The 20,616-nt window shown below is 33.9% G+C and overlaps 1 protein-coding gene across 2 annotated transcripts in view; it reads left to right on the forward strand.

Annotated features, from left to right (window-relative positions):
- The window catches only part of GABRG1 (gamma-aminobutyric acid type A receptor subunit gamma1), a 79,557-nt gene that overhangs the window by 23,390 nt on the left and 35,551 nt on the right, over positions 1-20,616 (forward strand). For both annotated transcript variants that reach the window (XM_062213024.1, XM_062213025.1), the window contains exons 2-3: positions 449-597; positions 15,463-15,530. In XM_062213024.1, the coding sequence (XP_062069008.1) occupies positions 449-597; positions 15,463-15,530 (217 nt within the window). The remainder of the gene's footprint in view (positions 1-448; positions 598-15,462; positions 15,531-20,616) is intronic.

Consider the following 20,616-nt stretch of genomic DNA (forward strand, 5'->3'; position numbering starts at 1 on the left):
GCAGCCAGGAGTGGAACTGGTGCTCATATGGGATGCCAGCACTGCAGGTGGCGGCTTTACTGGTACGCCACAGCACCGGTCCCACATATTTTCAATCCATAATTTGTATGAATTTTAATCTGTATGAGTTGTGGGGATAGTAGAAAATTATTTTTTTAAATTTTTCCTCTTGTAATTCCTGCAGTTAATATTTAAATTTGGGGGATTATACTATTAGGAACGTTCATATGATATGCTGAAAACATTGTCTTACTGAAGGTAACATTTCTGGAATGATTTATTTCAATTTCATCACTCTTTTTTGCCATTATAATGAATTTAAACTATCTATCTATCTATCTATATATGCATATATATACACACACACACACACACACACACATATATATATATATATATATTAGTAGTTCAGCTTTCAGTCATCCAAATTTTTCTTTTAATTATTTAGTGTTGATAAAGCAGATGATGAAGATGATGAGGATTTAACAGTGAACAAAACTTGGGTCTTGGCACCAAAAATCCATGAAGGAGATATTACACAAATTCTCAACTCATTGCTTCAAGGCTATGACAACAAACTACGTCCAGATATAGGAGGTAAGTTTTACTTATTGTGAAATTTTGCTTATTATGAAAAATATCTTCACTAATGCTTTTTTAATCATTCATTTCATATTATTTGAGTATCTGAAGTAAATGAAAGACCTTTCTGGTCTTGAAGATTATTAGTATGAATTGGCACTGTATTTGAGAAATTCATGATCTGAGGTGAGCAAAAGCAACATCTAAGCATATTTAATATACTTATTTTATAAGTGCTACGATAAGAGGTGCAGCAAGAGAGTTTTGTTAAATTGTTTAAAATGTTGAGAATTATGATATAATACTGGAAAAGTAAATAGGACTTCTAGTTGTGTGCCAATTGTGCACTGTTTATAATCTTGATAGTACAATTCATGTAGAAAATCAACTTTGTTCTTCAAGATAATTACTCTCCGTCCTTTGCATTTATGTATATATTTTATAAAATAGTAAATTTTCTGTATGACTCTTTAAAACAAGCAAACATAAATAAGCAGAAATTTTCATTGACATTACTTATATATGTATCTATAGTCAATATATGGAGATTGATATGTTTGCCATGTTTAATTTTTATGACATCAAAATCATGAACATCATATATTCCTATTAAAATGCTTAAATTTTATTAAGATTTTCCATAAAGAAAAATTGTAAATGTGTTTTAGATTTACTTCTGTAGATTTGAATTATTTGATATAAGAGTAGAAGAATTTTTTTAAGTTATATTCCAATTTAGAAGGAATGGATAAGATCTGGTGTTCTATAGCACTGTGGGGTAATTATAGTTCACAATAAAATATTATATATTTTATAAAGCAATAGAATAATAGTGGTCAAAGGCGACAAACATAATGATAAGGAGCTGAAAATATTAAGTACTCTGAATTTTTTAAAAACTTATTTTGATAGAGTTAGACGTGAAAGAGAGAGACAGAGAGAAAGGTCTTCCTTCCATTGGTTCACTCTCCAAATGGCTGCAATGGCTGGAGCTGCGCCAATCCGAAGCCAGGAACCAGGTGCTTCCTCCTGGTCTCCCGTGCTGGTGCAGGCACCCAAGAACTTGGACCATCTTCCACTGCCCTCCAGGGCCACAGCAGAGAGCTGGACTGGAAGAGGAGCAACCGGGACTAGAACCCAGCGCCTATATGGGATGCAGGCACTGCAGGTGGAGGATTAACCAAGTGAGCCACGGTGCCAGTCCCTCTGATTTGATTTTTACATATTGTATACAAATATTGAAATATTACATTCATATTATAAAATAATTCAATACTAGAAAAATTGAAAATTTAGATTAAATCTCTTACAAAGTTTAATCATACCATACTGACAACAGAATACAAAGTTTGAATTTACTTATATCTGATTATAAGCACTATAATTTCCCATCAAAAAGCAAACTCTAAGTAAACAAGACTGAATTTTTAATTTTAATTATTTTAAATAAGGAAAAAGTAGTATACATTTTAACTCAGAAATGAGAAGAGAGGGAAAACATAATTTATTGGTATACGTTAGCATAATATTGATTCCAAAAACTAAAAAAAGTCATTACAGAAAATAAAATAACCATTCAACATCTCTCCAGGACATATATATTCTAAATATTATAAAATAACTACTACCAAGTTGGACACAGTGGTATTTTTAGGGGTTACTGTGTTAGAATCAAGTGGCATTTGTGAAATAGCTAGAAGTTTAGTTTAAATTGCAAAAGTTACTCAATGTTATTTGTAGAATATTAAGCAGACTAATGACCAAAATATAATCTATATGATAACAATAATTTTAGAATCAGAGCTTTTTCTCCTGTTGTCATTCCTGTTATTAGTAATACATTGCTTCACTTATAAATCAATCTTAAAGGGATTTTCCAATTTTATTTATACTGTCTTGGAGTCAAATTTTCACTTTGTTAGTGAATAGTTGAATTGAATAGTTTATCTGCATTGAATTGTTTATCTTAGATTTCATTGTTTGGTGTATTGTCTCAATCAATTTTCCTAAGGTTTCATTTCTTATTTTCATAATTGTTTGAAGCATTGAGTTTCAAAATAAATTTTAGGCTTATAAAATAGGATCTGCACATGGAATTCTCACTAACCCTTACATCTTGCAAAGCAACTACTGATGCAATACTATTAATTAATCCCCAAGCCTTTCTTTATTAGTGACTCACTAATGGCCTTCTGTTTCTCATTTAAAAGTCCAACCAAGAACACACATTCCTTTTTGTCTTCATGTCTCCTCCAGTCTGCTATAATTTCTCAAGTTGTAAGGAGTGTTTGAACAATGACTTTCAATTTGAGCTTTTCTGATGTTTGTGCTGTTATGGTGAGGCTATACATTTAGTAAAAATACCACAGGGCTGATATTGTGTCTTTTCAGTGTATTAGAGCAGAAGGTACAGAGTGTTATTGCTTATTTATTTATTTCCTGTGGTTTTAACTTTGATAATGTGACTAACTAGAATTTCTTCTAATTTTCTCCTCCATAAGGTTATTGGTTTTTCATTTTTGAATAATGGCTATGTTGTGAGGAGATGTTGAGACTATGCATATATTTGTCACCACACTCGAGCATTTCTCTAGTATCCATCAAAGCTCCTTACCTCTGACAGTTATTACCCTTCTGCTTGTCAGATGATGAGTCAGTATTACCATCATTCATTTGACAGATATTAATTGAAATTCTAGCATAAGGAGTAGCTGTAGGAGGGTATTTCAAAAGTTTATATAGAATAGAATTAAAATATATTCATTTTGGTGCAAAATATTTTTGAAATCCATGCATAGTTTTTACATAATACTAATTTCTCATGAAATTTTTGAAGACTGCTCATATTATCCCAACCCTTCAAGTCTCCATTTATTTTAGCAATTTACTATGTATCTATCATATATATACCTATGAAAGCAAATTAACAAATGATATATTCATGTTCTTTTTGTCTTTAGCTTCGCTGTATGTGATCAAAATATTGTTCCCCAAAGTTACCTAAGTTAGTTCTTATACACCCCCTTCTCTCCAGGGTAATTTTTTCTTTATTTTTGATACAGTGTATTTTAAGTATTTCTGATTATGTTCTACCCTGAGCTCAATCCATTTTCTGGTTATTTTTGATAATTTATTTTTGCAACTATTAGATTATTAAAAACAAACATATAATCAGTGGAATGTTTCTTTTCTAACTTGCCTTCTACCTTGTTCACACTCTCATGATAAACTAAAGTCATTGACTTCTGCTTAATTCTTGTGTATTTACTTGCAGAATGGAGAAGATTTTTTTTCTTACTCTTTAACTTATATGGAACATAGTCTACTTTAAATATTATTTTATGTTTTGGTATTTTTCACATAGATCTTCCATATTCTTTTTTAACATATGCATTATAATCCACTGTGAAATTATGTCATAATTTAGTCAGGCAATCGTATATGTATGGTTGTTTCCAGTATTTTTCAAATATGAACAATGAAGCAATGCATAGTTGTGGGCATATATATATGTATATATATATATATATAATATACACACATATAGCATTCATGTTATTGAATGTTTAATTCATAGTAAATTTCTATACATTCAATTGTTGAATCAAAACATATGTACATATGTACTTTGCTCAACAGTGATTGACAAATTTCCACTCCAAAATGGGTATGCAATTTTAATTCCTAACAATAATATATGAAAGTTCTAACTTCCCTATAGTCTGAATAATGGGTTATAGTCTCATGACTTTTAGTTTTGTCCATCCTGATAGCTCAGAAATGGTGTATAATTACTATATTAATTTTTGTTTAATTATAAGTGCTTCAGAATGTTTGTCATGAGCTTGAGGGTCAATTTAAAACCATTTGTGAGAATTTTCTGTTTTTACTAGAGGATATTAAAGTCTTTATCCCTCTATTTTTAAACTTCTTTTGGAACATTTATTTGAGAAGTTGTGAAACAGAGGTGAGGGGCGCAGCAGCGAGGACTTGGTTGGTTGAATGCAGGAGTTTGAAAATCCACCATGGGAGGCAGAAGCTCAGTTCTTTGAGCCACCATGTCTTCTTCCCAGGGTCTGCACCAGAGGAACCTAGAGTCAGGAGCTGGAGTCAGGTATCAAATCCAGGCACTCAGATATGAGATATAAGATGCTGTTATTTTAACTCCTAGGCTAAGCACCTGTCACAAGAGAATTTTATATACAAAAGATTGTAGAAGGCTCAATAGTACCCTGCAAAAATATATGCCCATGTTCTCATCCCAGAATCTCTGCATGTGACCATATTTGGAAAGACGGTCATGCTGGAATTTCTCTGTGATCCTAAATCCAATGATAAGGTTTCTCATAGAAGAGGAGAGATGGACAGAAACAGACAGAACGAGAAGAAATAGATGACAAATGATGAAAGATGAAGGCGGCCCCTTAAGATGAGGGATACTGGTAGCCACCAGCAGCTGGAATAGACAAGAAAAGATTCTCCTCTGGAGCCTCCTAGGAGTGTAGCCTGTTGACACTTTGATTTTGGATTTCTAGCAGCCAGAACTGAGAGAGAATAAACTGATGCTCTTTGAAGCCAAATTGATGGTAATTTTCTTGCCCCATGAATGTTTACTTCTGGTACTTGTGTGATTTTAGTTTTGGTGTTTGGGTCCCTGACCCATTCGGAAATTTTTCCTGTGTGTGGTGTAAAGTGTAGATCTAATTTTACCTTTTCAAATATTTATTATGTAGACTCAGTATCATTTTTTAAAATGTCAATATTTCCCTCTGCTATGTGAGACATCAACTTTGTCATACTTTACATTTTTTGTGTATTTAGTTATTTCTGGTGTTTCTCTTTCATTATCTCGTCCATTTCTGTATTTATGTACCACTACATTATATTAATGGTAATGATTCAATTGAGACGATAGCATTTATGCTAATGTCTTATAAAGTTAATCTCATCCCATAGCTTGATTTGTTTTTTATTCTTTTCCTTGTTTTTGTTGTCATTCTTGTGTTTTTATATTACTACATGGTCTTTATTTTCAGCAAGTTTAGCCTAATGAACAAAGCTAGTCTAGTATAGTGCTGATGAACAATGTAGTCTAGTCTACTATTGAATAGTAGTGGAGATAGTGGGCAACTCCCCCGTTATGAATCTTCGAGGAAGTGGCTTTAGTGTTTTCTTCATATGTGTACTCACCTCAAAAAATTACTCTTCAATCTTCCTAAGATTTTTTTTAAATAAGGAAATGGTGTTGGAACAAAACTCATTGTTATTTATCCTAGAATTGTGTGAAATACACAAATTAACTTGGGGAGAACTAACAATGAGAAGTTTAACACAAGAACAGGAACTGTACTTCCATTTTTCAAATTAATTGTGTGTCTTTCTTCTCTGAGATACTATATCATATACACCTAGATGATCATATTTCTTCTTACCAACTCATATGTACCTAACTGATGTCTCATATGGAACAATATTCACCAGTAGTCTAGTCGAGTATTGAATAGTAGTGGAGGTAGTGGGTAACTCCCCCTATTGTGAATCTTAGAGGAAGTGGCTTTAGTGTTTTTTCATATGTGTACTCACCTCAAAAAATTACTCCTTAATCTCCCTAATTTTTTTTTTAAATCAGGAAATGATGTTGGAATTTGAAAAAGGCTCTTTCCACATTTTTGGAAATAATCTAGGTTTTTTTTTTCCCATTTGGATCTATTAATATTGTATATAACATTAATTGACCACTACTTGCATTCCTAGCAAGACCACACAGTCATCATACATGATATACTTTACATTGTATTGGATTCTACTTGAAAGTTTATTGTTTAACATTTGCAGTTGTGTGTGTGTGTGTGTGTGAATGAGTGATATTAATCTATCATTAATTTTTAAGGTTTAATTATTTAAAAGGAAGAGTGACAGAGAAAGAAAGAGAGAGAGATTTTCCATCCACTGACTTACTCCCCAAACACCAGCAAAGCCAGGGCTGGTCCATGTTGAAGCCAGGAGCCAGGAACAGCATCTGAGTCTCCATTGTGGGTAGCAGAGATCTGGGTCTACCTTGTTGATGGTCATCATCTGGTGCCTTCCAGGCATATTAGCAGGAAAGTTCGCAGCAGCTTTCAGCTCAGACACTCTGCTGTGGGATATAGATGTAATAACCAGCAGGCCAAATGTTGCTCCTTCATTGGTATTTCAGATTTTTTTTTTGTACTTGCTTCATGAAAGGGAGTTATTCTTCATTCTGAAAGGTCTAAGAATGTCGGTGGTATTATTCTTTTAAAGGTTTCATAAATCCTGTGGTGAAACTATCCCAAGATGTATAGTTTTTGGAATCATTAATCACTTCCTTTTCTTTTTTTTAACTTTTATTTAGTAAATATAAATTTCCAAAGTACAGTTTATGGATTACAATGGCTTTTTCCATCCCCATAACTTCCCTCCCACTCGCACTCCTCCCATCTCCCGCTCCCTCTCCCATTCCATTCACATCAAGATTCATTTTCAATTCTCTTTATATACAGAAGATCGATTTAGTATATATTAAGTAAAGATTTCATCAGTTTGCACCCACACAGAACATAAAGTGTAAAATACTGTTTCAGTACTAGTTACAGCATTAATTCACATTGGACAACACATTAAGGACAAAGATCCCACATGAGGAGTAAGTACACAGTGACTCCTGTTGTTGACTTAACAATTTGACACTCTTGTTTATGGCGTCAGTAATCTCCACCTTTTCTTATGAAAATTTGATCATGCTTTCTGCTTCTGAAAGGGTCAATTTTGGTAGTTAAAAATGTCACTATTAACTAGGTTTTGAAGTTTATTTGCAAAATTTTCTAAGCAGTTGCTTAGAATTAAATGACCAGAAAATAGTTTCAATGATGACTTCCCCTTTTGTTATTTCTTATTTTATATTCTATATTACAGAATCACTGCTCTTTTCTTAAAAAAGTCAAATAAAACAAGCAGAATGACCTCTATTTTTTATTTGTATTAAAAATGGTTTTATTTTATTGTAAAGGCAGCGAGAGGGAGGGAGAGAGGGATGAAGAGAGAGAGAGAGAAAGAGCGAGCTCTTTTGTCTGCAGGTTCACTTCCCCAAAATGTCCATGACAGCCAGGGCTGGGCCAGGAGCCTGTAACTGCACCTTGCTTTCCCACACAGTGGCAGGAATCTAAGTCCTTTAGCCATCCCAGGTTGTGTATTCACAGGAAGCTGGATCTGAAATGGAGCAGTGACTCCAACCAGGATCTCCACGTGGGAAATAGGCTTCCAAAGCAAGGTCTTGACTGCTGCACCAACCACCTCAGCCCACTTTTCTAAGTTTTCAATAGTCTTCCACTCCCAGATCGTCCTGCTTTTCAGTTTCATTTATTGATGATGTCTACTATTTTCCCATCCCTACCTCATAGATTTCTATCTTGTCTTTCTTTTAACCTTCATTATATTGTGTTTTGCTTTCTTTGTTTTCTTTCCTTGGCTGAGAATTTATTGATTTCTTCCACTCTTTAATTTTCAGTGTTACTTGCCGTGTCTCCCTTCTACCCTTGTAAATGTTGCCCCCTGAGGGAACCGCATAGCTATTTGGCAGGTAGATATTTTAAATGTTATGTTTTCAGAATTGTGACTGAGCACTGAACATGCGATTTTATTTGTCACATTTAAGACTTTCTGCTTAAATTGTTTTCGTTTGTTATCAAGATTGCTACTCCTGCCTTCATACTGTTTCTGTTTGCCTGGTATTCCTTTATCTACCCAGTTAATTTTTGTCTTTGTGAATTTATGTCTCTCATATGTAGCATATTAATGGATGTTGTCTTATAAGACAAAATGAAAACAATCTTTTAATGTATAAGTTAATTCCTTTGTTATTATCCATCAGATTTACAGGCTTATTCTCAACTGTCAGGAATTTCCCGCCGGCAGAGGTCGCTAGGCGCAAGTACTTGGGGAATCACCCACTGCCTACCCAGACTTATTAGCAGGAAGCTGGATTGGAATTGGAATAGCCTGAACACAATGTGGCACTCTGATCTGGGATGCTGGTATTGCAAGCAGCAGCTTAACTGCCTGCACCACAATTGCTGACTTCGGCACAGCTTTCTCCATGACAGTCTGACTTTTCTCCATCTCATTTATATTCTCTTAATTTTCCCCTTGTATCATTAACATTTTGGTATATTGATTGTTGGTTATCTTGTAGTTTTTACTTATTATTTCAGTTCTGTCCTAAGTTTATTCAATCATCTATCCATTTTTTCTTGTTTGTGTAGAAGGGAGAGGGTCTTAGGATAGGTGCAAATCTCTTTTATTTTCTGAATTTCTGAATAAACATAATTTTTCTTATTTCTAAATGTATATTAGAATATATTTAGCTGATTGGAGTATTTTCTTAGCTTTTTTTTCTTCTATTTAATGTTTTTCTCTGTGGGAATTTTCCACCTTTGATTTGTAGGATCTTGATTTCTCATTTCTTCAGTAACTGTTTTGTCTTATTTACTTCATGGTTTCTGAGCATTTTACAAGCTACTTAGTTCGTTGATATCCTTGTATATCATGATAGCAAAGCCCAGATACATTGAACAGATTCATGGGCAGCAATGGTTTATATTTGTTTTGTGGTGAGGGAGGAATTGTATGACATCCAACTTATTGGTTACATTGTAATTAGAGGAGCAAACCATTGCCCCCTTTACTTCTTTTTGCCTTTTACTATTCAACTTCCAAAGTACATTTTTTTTCTCCTTATGGTGATTTCCTTCGAACAAGAATGTCTTGTTTTAAATACTGCTTTTTCACATGATGTAGCCTTGTAGGTCCCTCTTTTCTCACATCTTCTGCTCCAGGGATACATTTTTAAATATTTGCCAATTGATGGCATGCTTATCCTTTCTAAAGGTCCCTTTAGGTCCACAATTAGCCCATCAGTGAGTCTGCCCTCTCTACCACACAGTGTATCTCGCTCTGCTGTATTCATCAGACACTGATGCTGTGGAGTAGAGGTGACACAGTGCTTAAGAGATTTCTTACCAGGAGGTGGTGTTTTGTGGGAGTTTGTTTTGTTTTACATCTTTACTACTATTTTGCAGCCACTGGACCAATCTCTGTATTCAAGTAATACTGAAGACATGATTTTTGAACACTTCTATTTTTCCTTTTTTGTTGTTGCATGCATTTTGGAGGTGATAGTAAAAGGTGGAGATATAGGAAAAAGAAATAGGTTCCTTAAGCATAGCTGTAGCCATTCACAGTTTATTCCTTTGTCATTACTTTTTGTAATTTTTGTAATTAATTTTTGTAGTTAAATGAACATTAGTTAATTTTTAAAAAAATGGACTATATTCTAGATCCACATTTGTTGTTGACACCTAGTTTACTTCCATTCTCCTGAGAACAGGCACATCCCATTGTCATGAAGGAGTAAACATTGTAGGACTTCCCCTTCTCCTAAGGCACTTCCCTTCTCCATTGGAGATGTGACACTTTTTCCTTGGTGGTCCAGACGTTCCCTGCATAGCTGATATCTGTCTGCGCAATTTTAGATGCATAGCAACTGTTTATATTCATTTTGTCCCCATAACCACACACATGTGCACAATTTAGGAATTAGCAAATGCCTTGAGGGTAAATTGCATGCAGAATATCCTCCCGTTTCTTTTATTCTGAAAAAGCCTTAGCTGTCATGACAGTCATTAAGTGAAATTTTGTCTCTGCAGCCCAATGAGACAGTTGCAAGCTGTGATAACATTCTTAAGCTTTCCTTCATGGGTGGCGTTTAAATTTTAAATCAATCTATTAGATAAATATAGCATTTATGTTAATAAGATCAAGATTCCATTTTAATTATTTTCTCAATTTTATTAACTTGTAACTTTATTTTCGTTCTTGCTTATTTTGAAAAATATTATAAAATCATCATGATTTCTTTCTGATCCACAGATTATTTTTAAATGCTGTTATCTAATTTATAAATATTTTAGGATTATTCAAGATATATTTAATTGTTATTGATTTATATTTTAACATGGTTGTGGTCATAGAATATTCATATAAATTTCAATCTTACATAAGCATGAAACAACCATATAAATTGGAACATGATGTTGATGTATTAATACAAGGGATTTCTCAGCCCCAAGTTTCTGTTGTCCCAAGAATGTATTTAAATGATTAGACTTAAAAATAATCATCATTTTTTTTTAGTTTATTTAAAAGACAGAGTTACAGAGAGAGAGAGGGAGAGACAGAGAGAGATATACCTTCCATCCACTGGTTCACTCCACAAATTACTGCAACAAGCAGGAATAGGCCAGGCTGAAGCCAGGAGCCAGGAGCTTCTTCTGGGTCTCCCACACGGGTGCAGAGGCCCCAAAACATGAGCCAGCAATGCTGCCTTCCTAGGCTTATTGGCAGGGAAACTGAATTGGAAGTGGAACAGCCAGTGTTCAAACCAGAGCTCATATGTGATGCTGGTGCTGCAGGTGGGGCCTAAACTGCTGCACCACAGCATTTGTTCCTCATCATGTATTTTTTTCAGAAACAATCATCAGACCTTTTTTCTACATGGACAAACTCTACAAAATATATAAAATAAAAATGTAAACCTACAAAATCTCTTTCAGAAAATAGAGAAGGATAGATTCTCAACTTTTTTTTTACTATCCTAGCATGATGTTAAAAACTGTATACTCTGGGACATTATCAGAAATAAAATTATTGACTCATGTCTCTCCTAAAAGTATCAATTGAATGCCAGAATTGATGCCTCAGAGGAATCAGCAGACAAGACATGACTCCTTAAGGGAACTTTCAGAATAGTTTCATAGAGCTCTGAACACAGCTTTGTTGTTATTATCATTGAAAGGCAAAGACATAGGAAGAAAGATAAACAGAGAGGAAGATTTCATACCCACTGCCTCACTCCCCAGATGTCGGCAATGGCCATGGTTGGCAAGGCTGAATCCAGGGGCCCAGAAGTCATTCAGATTCTCCCACGTGGGAGGCAGGTACCCAAGACCTTAAGCCATCACCTACTCCTTCCCAGGGTGCATGTTAACAGGAAGTTGGAGCCAGGACTTGAAGCTGAATACTCCAGAGAGGATGTGAGCATCCTGATACAGCTTTATAAAAATAAATCTGTATGTGGGCAAGGACTAGAAGAGAGGCACATCAGTCGGTATATAGAACCCCTCAGGCTGTGTAATTGCTTTCTTTCTTGGATTGTACCTATATCCTTTACAATGATATACTTGGTTTCATAAGATGTTTTGATTGAAATAAAATTCACATACTAAAATATAAAGTAAAACAAAGGCTGTGTGTGAAAACTACAGTATCCACATCAAAGAGACTTTTTCTCTTTCTTATTCTTTTCTTAAATATTCCAATTCTGGAAAAACAAGAGCCTTTAAAGCTTACTTCTTGGAACTAAAATTATTAATTTCTCTGAATTAATTTTAATATGCAAAATGACCAAAAGCTACATAATATGATGCATATTTCTTAGAACAGACTATTCAAGGAAGCATGGTCAGGATCGATTATGAAAAAAATTAAAATCAATTTTTCTTTATATTTTCTGATTCAGAATTTAATTACCTACCTGTGGAGCTGGCTTCCCTCAGTTTTTGCATTTGCCACCTGGAAACGGAAAGTGGAAGCCTTCATTGATTTCATTGCTTTATTCTTTCAACCTTTTTCCTTCATCTTTGCTGGTTGTTCTTGAAGTTACCCTGAATCTCCTTTTTCTATATACTCACCCCCACACTGGGAGTGTATGTACTTGTATTCTTGGGAGCAACTTAGACCAAATTGAATCACAGCACAAAATGAGTTCTTGCAAAAATAATCCAGTGTCATCTTTGCTTGCCTTCCATATCTAAGAAATGTAATTTGCTGTGGCAGTACATGGTTTTCTCATCCATTGTTACACTATTGCAGAGGAAGGGATCTTTGATCTCTGTGTGTATTGGTGAATTAAACATAGTCTGTGCCCACTTTCAAGACATCATTTAATAAGCCTCAAATGACAATTCCATTTTAGTTTAATTTTTCTGACTTTGAATTCAAATATTCTGTTTGCCTTTTTGAACATCAGTATTATCCTTGAAGTGAACAAACTTTGGACTCCAAAAATCACTGTGCTGTAAAAGAGTACTTAACCTATGAAGCCTGTTTTTTAAGTAATTTTCCATATGTATTGCAAATAGCATGAATCAATTAGAGGCAATGAGTCACTATTAAGGAACATTGTCAATCTGTTGTTTTCCTCATAACTATACATGCATACAATCACTAGCTGTAGTTTCAAAATATGAACTATTTCAGTTTACTTTAAGGATTAGTCTTTCTTGTGTTTTTGGGCTGTAGATGAAAGGACAAGGTCAAACATTGACATCCCAGAGTTATTGAATGGGATACAAAATAAGTCAGAGATTTATAATTTGTAAATACATATTTCACAATTATTTAGTGTCTCCTTTATCCAAGGCACCACACTACATTGGACTTACTGATAGAGTTCTTCTTTGCTCCATCCAAGGCACACTTGCTGTATGTTGATCAGAAACACCTGAGTGCTTTAACGCCGTGCAACTTGTAACCTACTGCCACAGCTCCAGCTTTAACATTTTTTAATTCATCTCATAATTGACTAAAAAATGTTGATATCAGTTAACTATGATAGGTTAATCATATCTAAAATTTCCTACATTGTCAAAGTGAAAAGAGTGGCTATAAATAACGAAGTCTAATGTCCAGTACCAAATATCATGCAACATAAGTAGGCATTTGGTATTTGTTGAAATGCTAGTTTAAATGAAAACAAAACAAAAAAAAAAAAAACAAAAAAACTAATCACCCAAGAGTGGCACATCCCTTATACCTACTATAATTGCTTATAACTTGTAATAATATACCAACAAATTGACTAATAAACTTATCTCATTGTTAATTGACTTTCAAAAATATTTTTAAGTCTAGCTATGATTAGTTTTATCATATGCTAATTATTAGCTAAGAGTCATAGCTAGTCAGAAATAAACAGCAAGCCATTAAAGTGAATCATCTCAGAGGTCAGGAGCTTATGTTAAATTGCAAAACCTTTTATATATCATAAGACCTACTTAAGATACTGAATTGTTGGCTAGTATCTCAGATTAGCTTTTCGCATTTGGTATGGATCCTCAAACTTAACAGTTTTGCATACTGAAAATATTTCTAAGAAATTTATTTTTCTACTTTAGAAAACATGTATACCATATTATAAAAGTTGTTCTTGATGAAAAACAAATTCTGTAAATATTATGCATTTTCCTAAGTGTATGCTTTTTAATTGCAAGGGTGAAAATAAACATTGTATAGATACTCTAATGAAAAATGCTTTAAGTGTTCTATTGAAGTGTGGTAGCCTGGGGTATCTGCCAGGCTAGGACAGGACAGGGAGGCTGGGGCTGGAGAGATACTCAACCAGGAAGACATGGCCGCTATGTGTGAGGGAGAGGGAAACTGAACTAGGTCAATCACTTCTGAATGTCAGGAGTGATAAGCACTAGGCCTGAAAGGAGAGGTAGATTAAGTTTCCAAAGAATTGAAAAAATGTGATGAAAACTATCCTACAGTAACAGAAAATTTACAACCTACATGGTGATTTTTCTGCTTTATATCATTTGTTTAGTTCCTATATTATTTCCTCTTAAGTTTATTTATTTCAGAAAGAGCAAAGGAGAAAGAGAGAGAGAGAGAGAGAGAGAGAGAGAGAGAGAGAGAAAGAATCTTCCATCTTCTGATTTCTGATTTATTCCACAAATGCTGAAAAAGCCAGGACTTGGGCATGCTAAAGTAAGGAGCCAAGAACTCCATCGAGGTCTCCCACATGGATGTTAGGGACTCAAGTACTTGGCCATTACTCACTGCCTTCTCAGGCACAATAGCAAGAAGTTGGATTGGAAGCTGAGCAGCTGGGATTCCAACCAGCCCTCTGATAGTAGCTTAACCCATTGTACCACAGTGCTGGCCCCACTACATAATTTCTTGTGAGAGACACCACCAATTTTCTTACTCATTTTTTTATCCTCCTTGCGTAACTTGGAAACCCTTTACTCTGTGCCTATTCCTCAGTATTTTCTCTCTCTCTCTCACACACACACTCACACATACACATATGTGAATCTTTTACATCTTAATTGATAGGGGGATGGGGTAGATAGGAGAAACTATTTGAAAATGTGCTTATAGAAATCAGAAAGCTATACATTATGTGATTTAATTTTCATACTACTTCAAGTTCTAGTGTGTGCAGCAACTGGATCATACTTGCTTACAATTGCCATTTATGATATATTGTCCCACCTTTGCTTTCAGTGATTTCACTTAGTTATCTTTAAATCAGCCCTTGTGAGAGTATTTATAACATGAAACTAACAAAAGCTGCAGGTCAGGACTTCTTCCCACTTGTCTAAGAGCAGACTTGTTAAATATTTATTAGCACACTACTGATTAGCAGTAAATTTATTATATATTATTTAGGATCTGAAATCAACTCCACTCCTAAAATTCTGTAACTATTTCTGAACCAACCATCTAGCATATTTTTATTGAATAAACGACCTTAATCTTAATGGATAATTTTAATACTTATAGGTTGTGTTGGAAGTTTTTTGTTAAAATGTTAATGTTTTCTTATTGACTAATTTATAAACTGAAAAGCTCTTTGGGGTTTTACAATAAATCATGTTTTTGCACTTCACAATGGGAAAGGCTTTATGATTGAAATGACAAAATAATATGTGTCATTAAGATTTATTTAAAACTAAAATTTACTCAAAACTATCTCTGATCTAATTCTTGACCATTCTTTGTGTTGGTATTTTACAGTGAGGCCCACAGTAATTGAAACCGATGTTTATGTAAATAGCATTGGACCAGTTGATCCCATAAATATGGTGAGTAAGGAATATTAAAATATGGAGATCGCAAACATACACTTTCAGAATGAAATGAATATGACAGTACTTGCTGATAGCTAATTTTTAAAGAATTCAGATCAACATGGGAAATTATTATGTGCCAGGTGCTAGCAATGGGGGATAAAATATTCCTTATCATCTAAGAATTTTTAGCCCATTTTTACGATGTACTATGTTTGCAAGCACTATGTCAAAGAATTTTTAAAAAATTGCTACCCAATCCATTAAGAATAAGTCCCTGAAAATATCTGGGAACAGGATATCCACAGGTTTGATTGGGAAAGAATCAGTGAGGGAAAGGAGCTTTCTGGCGGAGAAAGCGGCATGAACAAAAACATAGAGCAATGGAGCAATCTGACATGACTGGGACAACTTCAGCAAATTCATATCACTGGTGTAAAGTGCAGGCTCAGGAATTGAGGCCAAAGGTGTCCTTAAGGGCCTTTTAAGGCAAGTCTTGTAAAAAACTATAATAGGAAGCATAAATGTAGTTTAATGAATTGTATCCTTTTGAATAAGAGAAATAACTGGAAACTTGTCATTAAGAGAGTCTCATAGATGAGTTTATTTCTTCAATGCATCACTCTTAACAGTATAGGAGATGAATGCAAGAGGCCAAGTTCAGGGCTAGGGATATCAGTTAAGTTGGTGCATTAGTCTGGGCAGTAGGTATCTAAGGTTTTATAGAGTGCAGTAGCAATTGGACTGGAGTAGCACATTTAAAAATTTCTTTTTAGAATTTGGTGGCTCATTAATTGTACATTGGGCGACTTTAAGATATAAAGAAATGTTTTCAGGTAGGATGATCTTACAAAGATAGAGAATATGGGCATATGTGCCCCCAGTGCTAATGGTGCATTCGGAAGGAGCTGTTCTGCAGCACTTCGTCTTATTTGCCTACTTTTCAGGTATGAGGCTAGGACTGGGTAACAGATTACTATTAGAAGAGTGACATAATCTCTTAACCACAATACTTCACTCCCTTAAACCTAGAAGCCATCATAGCATATCTAACAGTTGCTTGTGTCTGCTTATTCTTATGGTATTACTTTAGACCCAACTTTTCTCTTACTCAATGTGCTGTTTTTATGACTGTCATTAACTTTCACAGCTGTCTGCACTGATTAATGTAGTAAAAGCATTTTAGCTGTACCAGAACTGACATCTCTTTTACCTTAATGCAAATGAATATAAACTGGCTTTGGATAAATTAAATGTGAGAGGATGGGGGATGTCTTGATGGACTGGCTAGAAGTCAGTCTTAAATGAGAAGCTTGGGGAGATCTGGGTTAAAGCCAATTTTTTTGTCAGGAATTAGCTAAATTCTTTGCAACTGGAAAATAAAGGTATAAAAAAAAGCCTTAAAGTGATGAAAGGAGAAATAAAGAATGAATATCAAACATGTGCATTTAAGGACTTGAATGAGGAAGTTGAGTTAGTAAATGAAACAGCAAGTTTGCCAAGAAATAGGAAGATAAAAAAGTGTCATAGAAACAAAAGGAAAAGAAAATTTCAATGAAATTTCAGTATTAGCTGTGTCGAAAACAAATTCCTACAGCAACCACTGGAGTTTTGTAAAGAGAAAGCATTTTATATACTTGTGAGCAATAATGTCAAGTTTTAATATGAAAATAGGAGATCTCATATATTAATACATCACTAAAATGTTAATTTTTCTCTTCAGGAAAATCTTATAATCTTCAGATTTTTTAAAAAATGGGAACAGGAGTGGGAGGGGGATTAGAAAGTCAAATGAAGATTTATTTACTTATTTATTTATTTATGACTCAGAAAGCAAGCTTCCATGCACTGGTTCATTCCACAAATGCCCATATGGCTTGTGCTAGGACAGCAAGGGACAAAGGCTGAGAACTTTATCTCAGTCTGAAAACTTATGCCAGGAACCCATTTGCTGTCTCTGTATTAGTAGAAAGTTGCACTTAGGAATCAAATCAAGGAATCGAACCCGGGTACTTCTGTGTGGAATATTTTAGTTTTAATTGCTAAGCTATATACGTACTTTAATTTTTAAGTAAATAATACCTACAGAAGATAAGTCTGTTTGAAAATATGGAAAAGTCTCTGTTTTTTAAAATCCTGTATTTTTGTTTGGGGCTTTGTTTCCAGTTTGCATGAAGTCATTAAATGCAAAATATGGTCATTAAAATAATGAGAAGGGGAATTCAATCCTGTATTAGTATTCTAGAAACACAGTGACATGTTGGCTACCAAGAAATTTCTGTGATAATCTTCGTGTTTAAAAGATTCATAGTATTAAAGATTTAGTTTTCCCTATGGAGTAAATTACATACTGGTAACCTTGGACAGTGATAGTTGTAAAAAACTCTAATTAAATGAAATTGCTATTGATAATAATGACGTTAAAACACTCTGTGGAATACATAATATCACTTATTAAAGGGAAGCATTGTCATACTAGGGATTAATGAGAAGCAGCTTATGTAGAAGACTTTAACTAAACTATGAATGAAAATTAGAATTCCCTTTTCATAAAATGTGCAAAATTGCTTGGACTGTGAGTGTAATCAAGCAAGCAAACTTTGGTATAATTAAGCAAGCAAGAGCATAGCTTCTTCCTCTACTTAAGTACTAACACAATCTAAGTTACTGGAAGGAAGACAATTAAATATAGTGGTTTAATTTTTCTTTTTAAGTTAGCTAAAGTTTACTTTGCCAAAAAGTGGATGTTTCTTTTTAAACTTGGCTATATAAAATACCACTTCTATAGATCAATGATAACCTCTGAGACAACATCATTCTACATTGAGATATGTCTTTATCATTTTCAGGATTAGATTCAAGATTTCAATCTTGAGTATTTGATACTCAAAAATTGAGTATTTGATAATTTGATAAATAAATAAATACATTGGTCAATAAATAGAATATTTCCATAGTGTGCATTTCTAGAATTTACAGATATGCTAATAATGGCTGGAATAAAGTACAGGAAGTTGGAGAGAGATTGCTCAATTTTGAGTGCTCTGATTAAAATGATCTTAATTGCAAGTAGAAAAACATATGCAATCAGAATTAAAGGCAAGGTATCATTGATATATGTTATTAGGTGAGAATTAAAGTACTTTCTTAAAATTTAAATCTTAATCTCTTAAATGTTCTGGTTTGAGGAAGCTTTTGTGTGTGTGTGTATGTGTGTGTGTATTTTAAGGACATGTCTCATGATAGTGTCTGACCCACTAAATATTCAAATGTCATATCAAATCTTTGAATTAAGTCAGTCTCAGTAAGACCTATAGGAAATCCAAGATGATACTGTGGATGTCTAACAGGAGCCCACAACACAAGATTATTAAACAAACACATTATTATTAACTTCAGGTATAATTTAGATCTAGATTTACTTGTAAGGACTGGTCCACCCTTATTTGGTCTAATACTAAGACATTAAAAATAAAGAACTTTAAAAGTAAAAGACAAGAAAAATGACTTATAAAAACTGCTCAAGAATAAAATTTCAGTACACATTTGCCTAGAAATTTATAGAATTCTAGTTGTGAAAGAGGTACGTCACATAGTTCTAAAACATGGTTCTTAATCTAGAAATATTCTTCCTGCTTACCATTGTGATTGGTCTTGGTAATGGAGACAGGGCTGAGAAACACGGGCACTAACCATTACAGGACAATGTAAAAAGAAGTGGAGAGCCAGCTGAGTTGTGCTTCAAGATAACTGCCTGTTGCAGAGAACTGCAAGTGGTGAGTGGTGCACAGAGAAGATTAAGTAAATTTAGTGAGGGGCAGCATGCATGGTTTCTAGGGAGCACAGAAATATTTAACAAAACTTCCCCATTTCAGACACATTTTAACAGAAAGGAAAAATCCATTGCCCCCTACAAAGGAAAAAGAAACCATTTTAAACAAAATATTTATGGAACTACAAAAGCAATAAGCATTACTATTCAATAAAAATGGACGAAAGGATTTTCTCAGTGATCCATTTTTTTCACACTCATTTAAGTGGAATGGCTGAGTATCAAACAAGTACTTGGGCAGGAGGAAGACAAAAAGTTGTAGTTAAACATGACATGGTTTTCAGGTTGTTTGTTTTATCTTGTTTCATCAGGATCATTTTGCTAATAAACTCTTTAGTCATATAGCTTGTGTTTAACACTAGAAATACAATGAGAGAGCTGGTGTTCACAGAGAAGTTTCTTTCTCCCTGTATTTCTTTAGTTATACTAGCATTTCTTCAACTGGATCATTCTGGCTCTACTATTTGAGAGGTTTACACTCTCTGTCCCTGCCCCTTCCTCACTCCCTCTCACGTTCTGCTTATATTGCTTCTGTACTTAGTGAGATAAAGCCTTAGACATACTTTTAAATATCAAAGAAACCCTTTTTATTTATTTTTCTGTATTAACAAGAATCAGTCACTCCTTGTCAGATACACTAACTTGAGGAATTATGAAAGTGAAAGCCTGGAAAAGCAGATATCTTATTTTCCTACCCAGATAACAGATCTAGCTGTTATTGAAGGGAAGAAGGGGAAGTGTTTTACTCTTCCTGGATGTGACCAATTGTTGTTCTTGAAGAAATGCCTTTATATTTGGAAAAAACAAATATTGTCTTGATTTGTACAATACTTTGAAGTTTGTCTCCATAGTTTTAATTTTCTTGCTTCTGCATGAGAATTAAAAACTTTTGGGGTCATAAGATACTACAAAATCTATTTTTTCACAAATCTTAAAACAATATAAGCCTGTTATTTTTGATTCAACACTAGCAAAGATGCAATTAAAAAGTAGGAATAGATGCAATATTTTTTATTCTCTGTGTTCTTGGGTCCAGGGTATTCATATTGGTCCATAAAGCAGTTCACATTTTTAGCATTAGAATGTTAAATTAACCTCCAAATCTCTAAAAATATTAAAGCAATCTTATTTCTTGATTTAAATAAACCCTTTTTTGTGTTTACAATGGTGACCCTAATATAATTTTTTCTAAATATTCCATAGTCTGTTTTCTAGTTAGAAATGAATGAGAAATTCAGAAATTTAATTTAGGCTGCAAAAAGTAAAATG

Source organism: Lepus europaeus, chromosome 16 (assembly GCF_033115175.1).
Source record: "Lepus europaeus isolate LE1 chromosome 16, mLepTim1.pri, whole genome shotgun sequence".
NCBI lineage: Eukaryota > Metazoa > Chordata > Mammalia > Lagomorpha > Leporidae > Lepus > Lepus europaeus.